General features: G+C 46.0%; 1 protein-coding gene across 1 annotated transcript in view; it reads left to right on the top strand.

Annotated features, from left to right (window-relative positions):
* Positions 1 to 18,983, top strand: part of RBM46 (RNA binding motif protein 46) — a 53,714-nt gene that overhangs the window by 12,410 nt on the left and 22,321 nt on the right. The window contains exon 2 of the mRNA XM_063458545.1: positions 12,949 to 13,113. Coding sequence (XP_063314615.1) covers positions 12,949 to 13,113 — 165 coding nt within the window. The remainder of the gene's footprint in view (positions 1 to 12,948; positions 13,114 to 18,983) is intronic.

The raw sequence follows: 18,983 nt of genomic DNA on the forward strand, positions 1-18,983 counted from the left end.
AAGTGACGGCGGCTTTACAAGAAACTGAACCTACCAAAGTGAAGGTTAAAGGTTTCCCTATGTCTCCAAAAATGTTGGATCTCCTTCACAGAGAATGGAAGAATCCCGAAAGACGGGCGTTTATTTCAAAACATTTTAAACTTCTGTTCAAGCTACAGTCTGAAGAAAAATGGGAAGATCTTCCTAAAGTGGATATTCAGGTTGCCCAACTATCTAAGAAAACCACTATACCCATTGGCGAAGTCTCAGGTCTCAAAGACCCTATGGACAAACGAGCCGAAACTTCATGTAGAAGAATATACCAGGCCGCAGGATATCAGTGCAGAGCTGATGTTGCGGGTTCAGCGGTGCTCAGAGCTCAGAGCGTTTGGCTTCAAGTACTGGAAGATTCCCTTATGGGAAAATCCGATACAGATCCTTCTCATCTCATGTTCCTGCTGAAACTATCCAATGAATTCCTTTCAGATGCCTCTGAGGAGTTTCTTCGTTTGTCAGCAAGAATTATGGGGTTATCATAAGTAGCCAGAAGAGCTCTTTGGCTTCGAACATGGACAGCTGATTCAGCATCGAAAGCAGCTTTATGTGAATTACCCTTTGAGAAGAACAAGCTTTTTGCTACTCCGTTGGAAGACATTATTAAACAGATGTCGGATACGAAGAAAGCCCTTCCTCTGGAACCAAGAACCCAGGGTTATAAGAGATTCCAGTACAAGACCCAGCGGTCCTTTCGTTACCAAGGGCGGTTTCGCAGATTTCATAAACAGGGCGGCAACAACAGCCAGTGGTCTAGACAGGAATCCAACAGGCAAGACAAAAAGAGGAAGTTTTGACGCCAAAAGAGTGGGAGGACTCCTTCGGTTCTTCACCCACGAATGGAGAAAGAGTACTTCAAATGGGTGGATTTTAAGAACCGTTTCAGAAGGTTACAAGATAAAGTTTTCATCAAGTCCTCGGCCAGCCTTCCTATTGTCAAGCTATCCTTCAAAGGTGAAAACAGAGGCTCTCCTTTCAGAAGCGCTCATCCTGTTAAAAAAAGAGGTGGTAGAGAAGGTACCCAAATGTTGGGAATTTGAAGGAGTCTACTCACGCCTCTTTCTGGTACAAAAACCAGATGGGTCCTTTCGACCGATCCTAGACCTGAAGCAGGTCAACACCTGCATACCATACCAGAAGTTCCGTATGGGAAGCATTTTGTCTGTAACACACATTTTACAAAAGGGAGATTTCATGGCAAAGTTAGACTTAAGACGCTTATCTGCATGTACCGGTGGCAGAATCTTCCCGGAAGTTTCTCAGATTTGCGGTTCTAACAAAAAGGCGAAGGATTCTCCATTTTCGGTTCAAGGCACTTCCCTTTGGCCTATCCTCAGCTCCTCGAGTTTTTACAAAAATTCTGGCACCCGTAGCAGCAGTTTTACGTCTGAAAGGTATCGCGATTGTTCCATACCTGGACGATTGGTTCCTGAAAGCTCAGTCTGGACAACAGCTAGAACTTCATCTCAAGATTGCAAGGAAGGTTTTAAAAGATCACGGTTGGATCCTGAATCTGGAAAAATCTGAATTGACTCCGTCTCGGAGTCTAGTTTTCTTGGGGCTTCGGATAGATTCGCAGTCCCTCTCTCTTTTTCTACCAAAAAAGAAACAGGTGGGGATTTTCAAAGCGTGTCAAAACTACAAAATAATTTAAGCTCAATCAGAGATGCTATGAGGTTACTAGGCCTCCTAACTGCTACAATACCGGCAGTAGCCTGGGCAAAAGCGGAATCCAAACCGTTACAGTGGGACATTCTTTCCCAGTGGACACGAAAACAGGAAGATCTGGACTCTGCCTTCCACCTATCCGAAGAGTTGAAAAGACAACTGAACTGGTGGAAAGTCAAGAACAACATCTCAAAGGGCCTGTCGTTCACACAGTAACGGTGGATTACGGTAACCACAGATGCCTCCCAGACGGGTTGGGGCGCTCATCTAGGTTCTCGATTCCATCAAGGTCTTTGGAACAAAGAAGAGGCATGCGCTTCCTCAAATTTCAGGGAATTGAAAGCGGTTTGGGAAGCGCTGATTTCCTTCAGGTCAATCATCGCCAATCAGTCAGTGAGGATTCAGTCGGACAACGCCACTACGGTGGCCTATTTGAATCGCCAAGGGGACTTGAAGGTAAGAGCTCTACAAGTTCTTTGCTACCGCATAATGGCCTGGGCCCAAGCGAATCTTCTCGCAATATCAGCTACCCATATCAAAGGGTCTCTAAACATTATTGCAGACGACCTCAGCAGAAGACATTGGTCTCAAGCAGACTGGGCTCTATCAGTCGAAGTTTTCCTGGAGCTGGTTTCTCGCTTCGGCAGGCCAGAGATAGACTTGTTGGCAACAAGGAGAAACAGAAAAGTGCAAAGATTTGCGTCACTTCATACGGAAGATTACCCAGATGTCCTAGACGGTCTATCAATCCCTTGGAATTTCGACATGGCTTATGCTTTCCCTCCTATCGCTCTTATACCACGGATTGTTCAGAAAATAAGATGGGAGAAGGCAAGAATTTTGGCAATCCTGCCCTTCTGGCCGAACAGAAGTTGGTTTTCAGAAGTGGAGAACATGACCATCTCACGTTGGCATCTTCCGGTCTCTTCTCAAATTCTAGAGAATGTGAAGCTTCCCGAAGAAACCCTGGCAATGTTTCATCTGACGGCATGGTTGCTGCAAGGATGATCCTCCAAGGTCAGGGCCTTTCTGACCGTTTATGTGACGTTTTGCTGTCATCTGTCCGCTCGTCCACTTCAAAAATCTACTTCCGGGTTTGGATGAAGTTCAGAACCTGGTGTTCGCTCCGGGATTCGGATCCTGCCAAAGCCTCAGTCCCGGAAATTCTTTCTTTTTTGCAAGATGGGTTTGAAGCTGGCCCAGGAGTATCTACACTCAAGGGCCAGATTTCTGCTCTTAGTCACTTCCTGGTTCGTGACATTTCCTCTAACACGCTGGTACGAAGGTTTTTTAAGTCCATACGATTGAAGAGGCCTCCCAGGCTAGTTCCCTTTCCTACATGGGATTTGTCTCTGGTTCTTCAGGCCCTTTGTGAACCTCCGTTTGAACCGTTGTCTCAAGTTCCAATCAAACTACTTACCTTCAAAACGGCCTTCCTGGTGGCGGTCACCTCCGCTAGGAGAATAGGTGAAATCCGAGCTCTATCATCTTCTCCAGAGTTCACCATTTTTCAACAAGAAAAAGTGGTCCTGCATCCCAGTCCTTCTTTTTTGCCTAAGGTTATATCGAGGGCTACGATTAACCAGCCTATTATTCTGCCGGCCTTTTGTCAATCACCTACGTAAGTTTTGGAAAGAAAGTGGCATCTCTTAGATGTGAGGAGATCCCTGAAAATCTACCTTCGGAAAACTCAAGGGTTTAGATCCTCAGACCATCTCTTCATCTACTTTCAAGGCAAATGTAATGGTAGTGCTGTCTCTGGACCCTCATTAGCTAGATGGCTGACAGATACCATCAGGTTGGCCTATCACTCCAAAGGGATTCCCCTTAGGTTCCCATTAAAGGCTCATTCCACTAGGGCTATGGCTACCTCCTGGGCGGAAAGAGCAGCAGCATCACCGGAAGACATCTGCAAGGCGGCTACTTGGTCTTCGTTCCATACTTTTATCAAGCATTATAGGCTGGACATATTCTCATCTTCTGAGGCTGCTTTTGGGCGTAAGGTGCTGCAAGCTGTGGCCTGCTGAGTCCCCACCCTTTAATTTATTACAGGGATCTTGCTATATCCCACTTGTGAGTACTGCCACTATACGAAGGGAAAAACAGCAATTTTACTTACCGTAAATTCCTTTTTTCTTTGTATAGTGGCAGTACTGGCTTTCCCTCCGCTGTTTGTTATGGATTAAATGCATTTGCATTATTCGGTCTCCGTTTGGTTCGTTTTTATTACTGGTGTGTTGACATGACTTACGGGCTTTCTGGAGGCAGCAGGCAGAGCACAGCCATTAAAATCATAAGAAGGGGGAGCTTCTTGTCCCAGATTGGAAGGAACATCCCACTTGTGAGTACTGCCACTATAAAAAGAAAAAAGGAATTTACGGTAAGTAAAATTGCTGTTTTTGTGCATTTACCTTTATAAATCGTTTATTTTTTCAAAATGGTAAATGTACAGAATATCGGTAAGTTATCGGCTATCGGCCTGAAAGTACACAGATTATCGGTATCGGCTCTAAAAAAAACAATATTGGTAGATCCCTACCTCTAATTACTTAAGGACTGAAGTAATTATCCAGGTTCTGAACCAAAACAAATCCTTGCACTATGTGTTTGTTCCACTGAATCACACCTCACATGTACATATTTTTTTTTAAGTAGATAACCCAGGGTCTTCAATATGGGGTATGTCCAGTCTTTTTTAGTAGCTATGTCCAGTCTTTTGTTAGTGTGTTAAAAATGCAAAAAACAAAAACAAATATGAACTCTAACTTTGGCCAGTGTTTGTGACTAAGTGGCTACTAAAGAAGACTAAACATACCGCACTTGCAATACCTTGGGTTATCTTCCTTTGCAAATGGTATGCCATCATGGGGGTAATTCTCATTCCTGGGCTACCATACGCTGTCAATGGCAACATAACCAATCAGGCAAATTTCAATTTAAAAAAACAGAAAATCAAGTCTTATATTTGACCCTGTAGCTTTCAAAAACACTAAAACCTGTACATGGGGGTACTGTTATATTCTGAAGTTTTCACTGAACACAAATATTAGTGTTTCAAAACAGTAAAACGTATCACAGCAATTTAATCATCAGTGAAAGTGCTGTTTTGTGTGTGAAAAATGCAAAAAACATAACTTTCAATGACAATATCATCGCTGTGATATGTTTTACTCCAAAGTACAGGTTTTAGGGTGTCATGGAAAGTTACAGGGTTAAATACTGTTCTAGCAAATTAAATTCTCTGGACTTTTGGACGGGGTTGTCAGGCAAGTCCCTCAAATGCAATCAATAAAATTACTCAATTAACTAAAAATATTACATAAGTATGCACGTAGATATATAGACCTATTTTTATATTTGAAATTTACATGTATATTTATGTAATTATGTATATGGATATATATATATATATACGTCCCAGGTCACAGCACTCGATGCTCCCGGTCTTTTAATGCTCCGGTGCTGTCTCCAACCAAATTGTATACGGTACCAGCAGACAGCACTCAGGAGTCTTTCAAAGTAAATTTTATTAATGACATGGAGGCTCCTATTATGCTATCTCTTTCTTACTTTATTCTTCAGCAGCAAAGAGAAAATACAACAGAGAGAAAAAATTTAAAATATGAATAATATATAACAGATACAACCAGGTCTGCCTAGTAACAGGGCAGCCAATCAGCTTATAGGAACAGTCCATAAATGTCTTGCTATGTATTTCCACTTCCTCTTTCTTTGCTGCTGTCCTCAGACCAGCTAAGTATAATTTTTACCTCCTGTATATTTGATATATATTATTGCTATCAGGGTTGTTTACCCTGTTTACAGTTATTGATTGTGTATTCAGTCTTTGTTTATGGTTTTTTATGTTTCTTTACATTTTATTTCATTGTGTTTGGTGATTTTTCTTCCCCTGCGTCCTGTACCCGGTTTCCCTGCCTGTGCTGTACTTTTGATAGCACAGGCAGGGGTCTGTGGCTATCGGGATGATTCCTCCTGGAGCTTCATTGCTCCCTGGTCTCCCTCCCCTCGCGGCACGCTCTGCATACGGCGGCCATTTTCACACTGCTGCATGCACGTGGCTGGGACTGCTCGGCGGGTCGGCTCCCTGTACATCTCCCCTTCAGTTTTGTTCATTTTTTTTCAGGTATTCTCTCATATTACTATTGGGATCCTTATATTGCCCCTGCATCTACCCCTGTGGGTATATATTTATAAGGTATATATTTTATTACTTGGACTTAGTTTTCTCTTCGCTGCCTATCATGCAGGCTAGAGGTGAGGGGTCTGATAGCCCCAGTTACCCCATTATGGATCCCATGCAAACCCCTATCACTGGGGAGATTGGCCTCACTCCCTCTCAGGAGTTCCAGGCCCTCATTGATACCACCATGCAGAGGGCCCTGGCCTCGGCCATGGGGACGGTGTCTTCGTCCCTGTCTCATACCATTCAGCAGGCGTTGACTCAACCCCTGGCCCCTTCTATGTTGCCCAACCCCCAGCCTGCGCTCCATCCTCAGGCGAGCCGCAAGGCGCATGCTAAAACAAAACACGTCTCTCCTGATGTGATGCAGGTGTTACCTGCCCTGACTGACGTGCTTATGGATATCCAAGATGGCCCGCTACCGCGCAAGAGAGCCGCTGGCCGGGCAAAATTGGGCAGAAAGTGGAAAAGGGCGCGTGCCCATGTTAATAAAGGATCATTCCGATCTGAGTGGGGAGATGGACTCGGACGCCCCTGATTACACCTCTTATGAGGAAGGGTGCTGAGGCGGGGTCTGATGCTTCGGCGCTACCTCCGGGTGGGGGGGCAAGGCATATGTGATCCGCAGGGTTGCCCCCCCGTTTGATCCTGATGACCTTCGCCATCCTCGCTCGGCGGAATGGGACCCGCCCGAGCACATAGCTAGCTACCTAGCTCTACGTATGCGCATTCCTCTGTCCAAGGAGAGGCGCAGTAAATTACGGGCTGAATGCCCAAGGCCCTCAGTGCCTGATGCGGTGTGCAAGACGCCAGAGGTCGATCCTCAAATTACACAGTTCCTGGCAAAAACGGGCTGGAAATCCAGAAAGGGACTGGAGTTTTCACTCCACAATTGCCAGGACAACATTTTGGACACCCTGGGTCCCGCTGTCAAGCTTTATGAGCTCTTGGAGGCGGCTACGGCAGGGGATACCCCCCTTAATTTCGATGAAGCGATCGGATGGGTCCAAAGACTGATTTGCCTTCTCGGCAACGCTAACACAGATATGTCGGCTGAACGCCGCAAGGCGATCTTGCTCAAGATTGAGCCAAAATTGGTAAACCTAGCGGTGAATTAACCGGGTGCTCCTGCCAAAGGCATGCTCTTCGATGAGTCCTTTGTTAAGGACCTAGGCTCCTTTTGTGCGCACCTTCACCGCCCTAGATAAGGCCCAGTCCAACTTGAAACGTGTTTTTGGCCCAAAGGTTTTCCAAGGGGCCGGGAAATATAGGAGCCGTCCGCCCGGCCGTGGAGCTCGAGGTCCCTCACGGACTCACAGAGGTTCCTTTGCTGCCCCTCGGGCCTACCAGGAATACAAGGCTGCTCCCTTCTTTCCCTCACGCGGGAGACCGTGGCAGAATCGAGGAGGACGTGGTCAGCCCTCGTACAGACGCCCTTACGGTAAGTACCCCCAAATGTGTGTTTTCCCAGGCTAGCGTGGGGGGCAGGCTAGCGTTGTTTATCGATATGTGGGGCATGATCACCACAGATGTGTGGGTTTTGAATACGGTCAGGGGTTTCCGCCTAGATCTGTTGTCCCCCCCCCCCTGTCCAGATATTTATACCACAGGAACTGAGATTACCGGAAGAGCAGTCCGGGTTGATTACCGCGGAGATCGCAGAACTTCTTGTCAAACAGGCAATACTGGAAATCCCGTACGAACACCCGGGGTTCCTAAGCAATTTGTTCCTCGTTACCAAGAAAGGCGGAGGTGTTCGACCGGTCATGAATCTCAAATGCCTCAACAAATTTCTCCGTTACCATCACTTCAAGATGGAAGGCATTTATTGTCTCAGGGACCTGCTCCGACAAGGGGACTGGATGGTCAAGCTGGACCTCAAAGATGCCTATTTGACCATACCAATGGCAGAGGAACACTGGGACTTATTGCACTTTACATGGCAAGGACGTCGGTGGAGGTTTACCTGTCTGCCCTTCGGTCTATCTTCAGCTCCATGGTGCTTCACAAAGGTAATGAAGCCAATAGTGGCGTTCCTCAGGGCTCGGGGGGTCCGCATGATTATTTACCTGGACGACATCCTGATTATGTCTTCGTCCCCCGACCAACTTTTCAGACACCTGGATTGGACGGTGAATCTTCTGGAAGGCTTAGGCTTCCTCATAAATTGGGAAAAATCCATAGTGGCCCCGGTACAGAAGATAGAATTCCTGGGGTTCGAAGTCGACTCGGTCGCCTAATTCTTGTTCCTTCCAGAGGCCAAGTTAAAGGTTATGAAGAAAGAAATAAGACGTACGCTGCGGGCCACCTCTCTCTCCATATGACAACTAGCGAGAGTGATTATTCTTTTGGCCTCATCGATTCAGGCGATTTTTCTGGGACCCCTACACTATCGAGCCCTACAATGTCTGAAGGGATCCCATCTTCGGTCGGGCAGTTCGTACAAAAGCGAATTGAGCTTGGACAGAGATTCCAAGGAAGAACTACTGTGGTGGTTAGACCATATGGAGTCATGGAACGGCCGAGCAATCTTCGGAACCGCTCCGGATGTGGTGATAGAATCGGATGCCAGCCTACATGGTTAGGGCGCTTGCTGTGGAAATGTCTCCACAGGTGGCAGATGGTCCGAAGTCGAGTCGAAGCTACACATAAACTGTCTGGAACTACTGGCGGGATAATTCGCCATTCGCAGCCTGTCTCCAACTCTGGGAAATTGCTGCATTCTTCTGCGCATGGACAATTTGTCCGCGGTCAGATATATAAATCATCTGGGTGGCACAAAATCAAAACAACTAGCGGACCTGGCAAAGGACTTCTGTCAGTTTTGCCTCCACAGCGCAGTATCGGTTATGGCCGAATGCATCCCGGGATTGGACAACGAATGGGCGGGTTGGAATTCGCGCTACTTGAAAGACTCAGGGGATTGGCATCTGCTACCTTTGACCTTTCGACAGATCTGCTATGGGGTCCGTTGCAACTGGATTTGTTCGCGTCCAGACTGAACTCCCAACTCCCCCGATACTTCAGTTGGAGACCCGACCCATCGGCCACGGTGGTGGATGCGTTCCTGCAAACGTGGCCTCAGGGTCGTCACTTGATCTCTCGGACACTGGCGTACTTGTCCAGACAAGATTGCACCTTGGTGGTAATAGTTCCCCTAGGGCAGACTCAGCCTTGGTTCCCTTGTATCCTGGAGATGACGATGGATTTCCCGCGGATGATCGCAATGTGACCGGATGTGCTTCTGGATCCGGATGGGAACTCGCACAAATTGGTTGATCAGGACCTACTCCAGCTCACGGCTTGGTTGATTTCAGGGGACCCTGGTGTGTTGCGGACGTTCCGCAAGCTACTACAAGACTCCTGGAGAGTGCCTGGGCACCGGGAACCAGAACCGCTTACAAATCCACATGGCGCGTGTGGTCTGGCTGGTGTGTGGAAAGACTGTTGGATCCACTTTCTGCCCCTTTCTGGATCCACTTTCTGCCATGTCGGCCGCACATCTAGGAATTGACGTATCACCGGTTGGACAACATTCCTTTGTGTGTCGATTGCTGAAGGGTATGCATTTTTCTAGACCTCCGAGATCCAGATATTCATCGTTTTGGGATGTTAACGTAGTTCTTGGCTTCCGGAGTCGTGGCCCCTTAATGAGGAGCTGTCGCTGAAACAATTGTCCTGGAAATTGGTTATGCTTTTGTGTCTCCTTTCATGCAAAAGAGTTTTGGATGTCAGAACTTTGAACTGGAACGCGATATCCTTCATCCCCGAGGGAGTGTCATTTAACGTCTCGAGGAGGACTAAGACAGCTTCTAAGTCTTTGGCCTACCCAAGGTTTTCAGTCCGCCCTGCTCTGTGTCCGGTGGCTTGCCTCCGGGTTTACTTGGATCGCACTCACCAGTTGAGATCATTGGATATGTCCCAACTATTTATTTCCTTTAGAACACCGTTTCTTCCGGTCTCCTCGACTACGTTGGCTTGTTGGGTTAAGAATCTCCTTTCCGCTGCAGGGATTGATACTTCAATATTTTCAGCTCATTCGGTCAGAGGTGCCATGGCATCAAAAGAAGGTGATGGGGTGTCGTCTGGATGATATCTGGAAAGCAGCGGATTGGTCTAGTGAATCTACGTTCCGTGATTTCTATTTCCGCCCGATTGACCATGTTTCCTCAGTTGTGGCTCAGCTTTGAACTAGCATAATAGGAGCCTCCGTGTCATTAATAAAATTCCCAGATTTTACTAGTAACATGACGTAAAGTCATGATTTTATTAATGACACGGAGGCGAGTATTATGCCCACCCGTTTGGTATGGGTCGGATTTACGATTTTGTTTCAATCGGGGGGACCTCCTATCTCACGGTAAGTATCCATGGTTTCACTTGATATTATGAGATACGGTGTGGTCTTTTTACTGTTATATATGTGATATACCGATAGTTTGTGTGTATTGTTATAAATGCCAAATTGTTATGATATGTTACATTCAGATCCAGAGTTTGGATTTTACCACCTATTTCTCTGTTTTTACAGCTTGATTTCATTGTGATGACGTTTACCATGTTGGCGATTGTTCATTCCTGATGTGGATATTTTTTCGGTTGTTGGGTCTTTGGTTCAGAAGGCAAAGAAGAGGAAGTGGAAGTACATAGCAAGACATTTATGGACTGTTCCTATAAGCTGATTGGCTGCCCTGTTACTAGGCAGACCTGGTTGTATCTGTTATATATCATTCATATTTTACATTTTTTTTCAGTTATATTTTCTGTTTGCTGCTGAGGAACAAAGTAAGAAAGAGCATAATACTCGCCTCCGTGTCATTAATAAAATCATGACTTTACGTCATGTTACTAGTAAAATCTGGGAATTTCATCAATTGCTTTATTAAGCAATTACAAATTCACACAACGTTCCAGTCGACAGAGACCAGGAAAGAGCGAGGATCCCTCAGTCACTCTGACCCCCCCGTCCCTCAGTCACTGTCACCCACTTCCCCAGTCATCCCCTCAGTCACTGTCACCCCCTCAGTTGCTCTGTCACCCTCTCCCTCAGTCGCTCTGTCACCCCCTCCCTCAGTCGCTCTGTCACCCCCTCCCTCAGTCGCTCTGTCACCCCCTCCCTCAGTCGCTCTGTCACCCCCTCCCTCAGTCCCTCTGTCACCCCCTCCCGCAGTCACTGTCCCCAGTCAAACCCTCCCTCAGTCACCATTCACTCCCTCCCTCAGTCACTATCACTCTGTCACCCCCTCCATCATTCACTGTCACACCCTCCCTTTTTTGTGGCTGTCTCACTGACAGCCGCTAAGGGCCGCTTCCGCGATTTACACGGAGTAAATCACACTTATTTGACGCTAGAAATCCTCACAAAGTCCAGCGTCAAAAAGATCCCCATAGGAAAGCATTGAGTAATGTGGGCGGGTTTGAATGCGCGCGCGCCACTGGTAGCACATGCGCATTCGGCTCCACTCGGAAGCTGACATCGATGGAGGAGGAAAAGTCACCGGCGCTGGATTAAGGTAAGCAAGTAAATGGTAACTTAACCATTTATTCGCTGCGGAACGAGGCCCTAGTCTAAACGGTGACTAGGGCTCTATAGGGTTAGGAATACACATTTATATTCCTAATTCTAAAGTGTGCCTTTAAAGTAAGAAAAACTTGTATGTTATAGTAGTAAATGTTTTATAGTCCTTTATAGTAGTAGTAAACATTTATAAACTTACTATATACTTTGTCAAATTGTATTGTGCACAACTCTCAGCTAGGGGAGTTTCTTCAGCCTCCCCTCTCCCTCCCTGGTATGGAAAAGCATAGGGAGAAAGCAGCAGGTAAATATGAAAAGAAAAAAAACATATTTACCTGCTAAAACTTTAGCGTAAGACCATCGTCTTAAAGTGATGCAGGTCTCAGGTTCATCACTGCACTCTACCCCAAAATATTGGCGATTTTATGTTACATATAGGCAGAAAATGGCTTACGTAGAGATGTTCCTTTCTTCATTTCTTGCCTTTGTCAAGGAGGAGATCTGGACCGTGATGGAGAGAATTCTGGCTGTTGAAAAGAATACTGCTATGGGAAAGTGTGCAGACACAGTATGGGAAGCTGATTGCCTTCAACCTTAATGCTGTTAATTGACAACAAGAATGACTGTGGCATCTATTAAGAAAAACTATCACCTCAGAATTATTTTTTATATAATCCTTTCACCAGGTTTTGAAAGGAAATAGAGTTTTTCAAATAATTTTCATGTAAAGAAATTAAGGGGATAAAAATCATTCATACCTTTAGTATATGACCGGATCTTTCAGCCATATATGCGCCTTGGACCAGACCATGTTTGAAAAGCGAGTTGCTCACCATTAAATCTTCACAAAAGCAGAGTAGACCAGAGAGACAAACTGTCAGTTTTAAAAAGCTATTTGACCCAGGGAGCATGTATATGGCTGAAGGATCCAGTCGTATACAAAAGGCAGGGATGGATTTCTGTCATACCTTTATACTATATTAATAAATTTATTTCCTTTTAAACGTGATGAAAGGATTATTACTAAAAAAAAATGTGCCAAGAGTGTCCTTTTAAGGTATTCTGTATGGGGTGACCTCCTAAGAGAACCCCTGATTTAAAACTGTGTCTTTCAGCCACCACTGCGAAGATTGCAGTTCGGCTGATCCATAGACTAATGCAGACACTGTTTCAGGAACGCCCCTTGCAGAACTGTCCCGTGCTGTTGATACCATCTTACAGTGCCAATAGTAGAGTATGGCAAACCTAGAAGACTTTTAGATGGCATGGCAAGGAATATAATTGATCTGAATATTAAACAGATTATGCATTGGGGTTTAGTTTAATTAAGGAACTGGGGTGCATTAAAAATTGATTTTGAGAAACAAACCAAAATAGCGGAGTGTGAAAAAAATAATCCAACTACTGCATTTTCATTTTAGTTATTTTGCCTATCAGAATTGGCCCTAACTTTATCAGAATGTGATGATTAGGGACTAAATTACGTTTCATGTGTGTGCTTTATTGAAACTTTTATTTTATTTCCTAGATGAGTTTGCAGCCGTAAGTGATGGATGCTCAGAAGTACTTAATGGATGTGGCAAAGCAAGAACTGGAACTCTAAGTGAAACGACTTTGCTTTCCTTAATGAAAAAGACTGGCTATCACATAGTACAAGAAAATGGTCAACGTAAATTTGGCGGTCCTCCTCCAGGTAAAAATAAAGCAAATTTGTTCTATCTGTATATTATTCAGTGTGGATATTCTTCTAAAAGGTGCAGGGTATTGGTGTATCCATTAACTAACAGGATTAGGACAAAAGAATAACTACTTTAATTTAGGACTTAAAGGGATAACATAGTGCCAAGATTACAAAGCTCTATTCCTGGCACTATCACTCCCTCGCATCCTCTTACATTGCAGAACCACCACTAGAGGACCTAATAACACTATAGTGCCAGGAAAACGAGTTTGTTTTCCTGGTACTATAGTGTTTCTTTAAGCAACCAGGAATGTCATATGTAGAGGCAAGTGATATATGTAGAGGCAAGTAGTGGGGTCATATGTAGAGGGAGGGAGGGAGGGAAGTCATATGTAGAGGCAAGTAGAGTTCCATTCTAATTACATAAAATAATTGGTATGGGTGATATACTGAAAAGGTAATCTAGGATAAAACTCTGCTTCATGAAACCTCTGTAAAATGCATAGGAAAAAAACATGGTAAAATCTAACTCTTTTGCATTATTTATTGGCTAAATCAGTATTGTAGATGTTAAAAACACTTACAAATTAATAGTTGATACATATTGCAGGAAATGCATTTAAAAGTACATAGCATATATAGTAAGTCCTAATATGTAGTTCAACTCGCAATTTCACAGTGCTCAAATAGAGGTACAACCAGAACAAAATTTCACTCCAGCTTCCTTAAATGTGTATAAGACATCAAAAGGCTCATAACTTGCATATGAACTTAATTCACAGCAAAGAAATTCTGTATATCACATTCACCATTTCAAAGTGTCACTTCGCCTATAACCAGAACATAATTTCACTCCAGCTGCCTTAAACGTGTATAAGACACCAAAAGGCTCATAACTTGCATATTCTCTTTATTCACAGCATAGAACTTCTGTATATCACATTCACAATTTCAAAGTATCACGTTGCCACATCTCAAGGGGAATGTTGCTGCATACTTACCCTGTCTCCAAGTGCCCGCCGAGTCTGCTCCTGCCCGTGAGTGGACCGGGACCCGGCAGTGCATTTCGTTGTTGCAGCATTGCCACGTGGTAATGGGAATTCCGCCAATCTCTTACCTCCTCCTGTGATGCCACTGACAGGCATTCCTCCCCTCACACAGCAGCCGGGTCTTTAATTATTACAGACGCAGGCTGTTGCAAGTAGGAACCTTTTAAGGTTTTTACTTAACCCTATGAGTGCCTAACTTTGGAAACGTGTGTGTGACGTTACAGACAAACGTTCACTGCAGCCAATCAAGGAGCACCTTAGGCTATTTAAACATTTTTCCTTCATTTCTCTGTGCCCTGTCGTGGTTTCCATTCTGGTTATCCGAGAGCGCGTTTCTGGTATTGTTTCTTGTGTAATTTGACCTTGGCTTTCTTACTGACTATTCTGATCTCTGTATCCCTTGAACTTTGGCTTGGCTCTTTACTTTTCTGACTTCTATATTCCTTGACCTTTGGCTTACATTCTGTTTACGTAATATCTGTATTCTTGACATCAGCCTGTCTTGTGCTTTTCTTTTTATACGTTAAATCTTGCCGTTCTAAGGTCCGGTAATCAGGGGCGGACTGACCGGTCGGGCACTTCGGACATGGTCCGGCCGCCCCTTTAAATGCTGCATCCACCTGAGCGCTCTCTTAAGAGCCTCAGGCGGCTGCAGCTTCTCACCTCCCCTGTAGCGTGAACGAGCTGCACTCCGGTCCGCGGTGCCCGGCCGGAGTGATAGGAAGGTGCACAAACACTGTGCACCTTCCTCTCAGTCCGGCCGGGTACAGGAAACAGAAACTCCTGTTCCGCGCGGGCACCGCGGACCGGAGTGCAGCTCGGTCACGCTACGGGGGGGGGGGGGGGCAAATAGTGAAGGGGAGGGGGGGCAAAAAGAGAAAAGGAGGGATGGGGGGGCAAAAAGAGAAAAGGAGGGGAGGGGGGGCAAAAAGAGAAAGGGAGGGGAGGGGGGAGTAAGAAGAGGGGGAGGGAAGAGTAAGAAGAGGGGGAGGGGGGTAAGAAGAGGGGAGGGGGTAAGAAGAGGGGGGGCGGGAGTAAGAAGGGGATAAGAAGAGGGGGAGGGGGGTAAGAAGAGGGAGGATTAAGAAGAGGTGGGAGTAAGAAGAGGGGGAGGGGGGAGTAAGAAGAGGGGGGAGGGGAAGAGTAAGAAGGGGGAGGGGGGAGTAAGAAGAGGGGGGAGAGGGAAGAGTAAGAAGAGGGGGGAGGGGGGTCTAGCGCTTCTGCTTCCTCCGGAGTGAGGGCGTCTGGGCTGAAGTCTTGTAAGATACCTGGCGGTATCGATTCGTTTCTGTGCGGCGGTGATACCTCCGTCCGCTTCAGGGATGTTGTACAGTTTTGAGTAGAATGTCTTAAATTCGTTCGCGATTTCCCCTGGGAATTGTGTCAGTTTGCCCTGTCCGGTGCGCAGGGTGTGCACCTGTGCCTGTTTCTGCGGGCCTCTAAGCATTTGGGCGAGAAGCCTCCCCCTTGTTAGCATGCATGTAGAAAAACGCTTTTGAGCGTTGTACCTGTCTCGTATGGTTGCGTTCTAAGATATCTGTGAGCTGTCTCCTCTTTAGGATCAGGTCTCGGTATGTCAGATCTTGTTGGGTTCTTTTACGCATCTGTTCTAGGTCTGCTATCTGTCTGGTGAGGTCTCTTAGTTGTTCGCCGGCCTCCTTTTTCTTTTGTGTTGCCATTCGTATGAGGTGTCCCCTCAGGACGCTTTTTTGCGCCTCCTATATGGTCATGTCTGGCATGTCGTCTGTGGAGTTCTCCTCAAAGTATTGGCAGATGTGTTCTGCAATCAGCGTTCTCGACGCTGATTGCAGCGTCTAGGAGAAGTGCGTCATTGAGTCTCCAAGTCGTTCTGGCTGGGCGGTATAGCGGCGACTCTAGTTCCACTCTCATCGCACTGTGGTCGGACCAGGGGGTGGGTTAGATGTCTGCCTCCCGTAGGTAGGTGAGTCCTTCCTGTTGTATGCATATGTAATCGATCCGGGAGTATCTGCGGTGTAGTGTTGAGTAGTAGGTGTAGTCCCGCTCTGCAGGGTGGAATGCCCTCCATGCGTCTCAGTCGAAGGGTCCTGAGGGACTTTTGGATAGTTTTCAAGGTCGAGTCAGGTATGCTGCTCCGTCCCATGGATGTATCAACCAAGGGGTCCAGTGGGACATTGAGGTCGCCCCCCAGTATCAGCACTCCTTCTGTGAAATTGGCCAACTTCCTCAGCGTTCTGCGGACGAAGCTAGCTTGTCCCGAATTCGGGGCGTACAAGTTTGCTATGGTGTATGTTTTTCCGGCCAGTATCCCCTTAACGAAGATGTACCTGCCGTCTATAGCTGGTCTGTAGGCACGAATTGGAGATTAGCTGCGATTAAAATAGCTGTTCCCGTTTTCCTCAATGTGGGATGATTGCTATAAAAATTCAGTGGGTTGTACCGGTTTTTAAGTAGCGAATTCGCATCCGCCTTCAGGTGCATTTCCTGCAGGAGAGCGATTGAGACATGTTGTCTCTTGAGGGCTCTCAAGAGGTGTGATCTATTTTCAGGGGCATTAAGGCCTCTACAGTTCTGCGTTGTTATGATCAAGGGTGCCGGGGAGTATGCCATTGTAGGTCCCCACCTATTCGGCCGGCTGTGTGTGGTTTTGCCAGTACTGTCAACCAGGGGCCTCTTTTCTGTCAACCGGAGGGGGGGAGGAGGGGAGGCGGGGTCAGGCTGGTGTGCTCGCAGGGGTATCATGTGACTAATTCGAATGCAGTGGGTTTTGGAGTCCCCCTCTTGGCCGAGTTTTATGCCTGTACTTCGTCGGTATGACGTGTGTCTGTGAGTGTAGGTGTGTGTCTCCTTACTTAGTGTATCAGTATCTCTTCCTATGTTGGGTGGCGTCCTGTGTAACTGGATGGGTGTCCAGGGCCGTACCACAACACGGTATTTACTGGAGTAGCCGCGGCCGTGGCCCCCTTAGTGGTCCTGGTATACGCGGGCTTGGTTCGGGTCGTGGCCTATGCCCAGTTGGAGTGGTAATGCAGGTGTGTCTTGTAGTGTCAGGTGGGGCTCCTCTCCCGCTTAATGTGTAGCGTTGTGTGTTCACTATGAAGCTTGGATTACAAGCGGTTATGTACTCTCCCTTTGGGTCCACGTCCGCAGCCTCTAGTGCTGTGCCAGTGCGGTCCAGGGGGCGTACCAGTCTGATGGAGGTCGGCTTCGGTGGGCGTGGCCATTAAGTGTCTGCCAGGCCACCAGTGTGGGAGTGGTCTAGAGTAGGAGCATGGCTGTGTAGGTTGCAGGGTCGATACGCTCATCTGGCCTTGTCTGGGCATGTGTGGCCTATGGATTATAAACTGTCGTTTCCACATGCATTTCATCACATTTCGTCCCTGTAACGCTTAAACATTTCCTTGTCATACCTAGTGCTCAGTGGGTCCCCTACCTCATACTTTCCCCTCACCTATATCGTTTTTCCCTCACCCACCATCGCCGTGCTCCCTCCACAAGTATTCTCACCCACCATCATTATCTTGCCCCCCTAGTCCCATCCTCCCCGGTTCCCCGGCCGTCCGTTAGAAACATAGAAACATAGAATGTGACGGCAGTTAAGAACCATTCGGCCCATCTAGTCTGCCCAATTTTCTAAATACTTTCATTAGTCCCTGGCCTTATCTTATAGTTAGGATAGCCTTATGCCTATCCCATGCATGCTTAAACTCCTTTACTGTGTTAACCTCTACCACTTCAGCTGGAAGGCTATTCCATGCATCCACTACCCTCTCAGTAAAGTAATACTTCCTGATATTATTTTTAAACCTTTGTCCCTCTAATTTAAAACTATGTCCTCTTGTTGTGGTAGTTTTTCTTCTTTTAAATATGGTCTCCTCCTTTACTGTGTTGATTCCCTTTATGTATTTAAATGTTTCTATCATATCCCCCCTGTCTCGTCTTTCCTCCAAGCTATACATGTTAAGATCCTTTAACCTTTCCTGGTAAGTTTTATTCTGCAATCCATTAGTAGCCCTTCTCTGAACTCTCTCTAAGGTATCAATATCCTTCTGAAGATACGGTCTCCAGTACTGCGTACAATACTCTGAGTGAGGTCTCACCATTGTTCTGTACAATGGCATGAGCACTTCCCTCTTTCTACTGCTAATACCTCTCCCTATACAACCAAGCATTCTGCTAGCATTTCCTGTTGCTCTATTACATTGTCTGCCTACCTTTAAGTCATCAGAAATAATCACCCCTAAATCCCTTTCATCAGATGTTGAGGTTAGGACTATATCAAATATTCTGTACTCTGCCCTTGGGTTTTTACGTCCAAGATGCATTATCTTGCACTTATCCACATTAAATGTCAGTTGCCACAACACTGACCATTTTTCTAGTTTACCTAAATCATTAGCCATTTGGCTTATCCCTCCTGGAAAATTAACCCTGTTACATATCTTAGTATCATCAGCTAAAATACATACCTTACCATCAAGATTTTCTGCAATATCACTAATAAAAATATTAAAGAGAATGGGTCCAAGTACAGATCCCACTGGTGACAAGCCCAAGCTTCGAATATACTCCATTGACTACAACCCTCTGTTGCCTGTCACTCTGCCACTGCCTCACCCATTCAACAATAATGGAATCCAAACAAAGATTGCAGTTTATTGATAAGCCTTCTATGTGCAACAGTGTCAAAAGCCTTACTGAAATCTTGGTAAGCAATGTCTACTGCACCGCCCTGATCTATAATTTTAGTTACCCAATCAAAAAAAATCAATAAGATTAGTTTGGCATGATCTCCCTGAAGTAAACCCATGTTGTCTCTGATCTTGAAATCCATGTGTTTATAGATGTTCAACA

The sequence above is a fragment of the Pelobates fuscus genome, chromosome 6 (assembly GCF_036172605.1).
Source record: "Pelobates fuscus isolate aPelFus1 chromosome 6, aPelFus1.pri, whole genome shotgun sequence".
In the NCBI taxonomy this organism is placed as follows: Eukaryota; Metazoa; Chordata; class Amphibia; order Anura; family Pelobatidae; genus Pelobates; species Pelobates fuscus.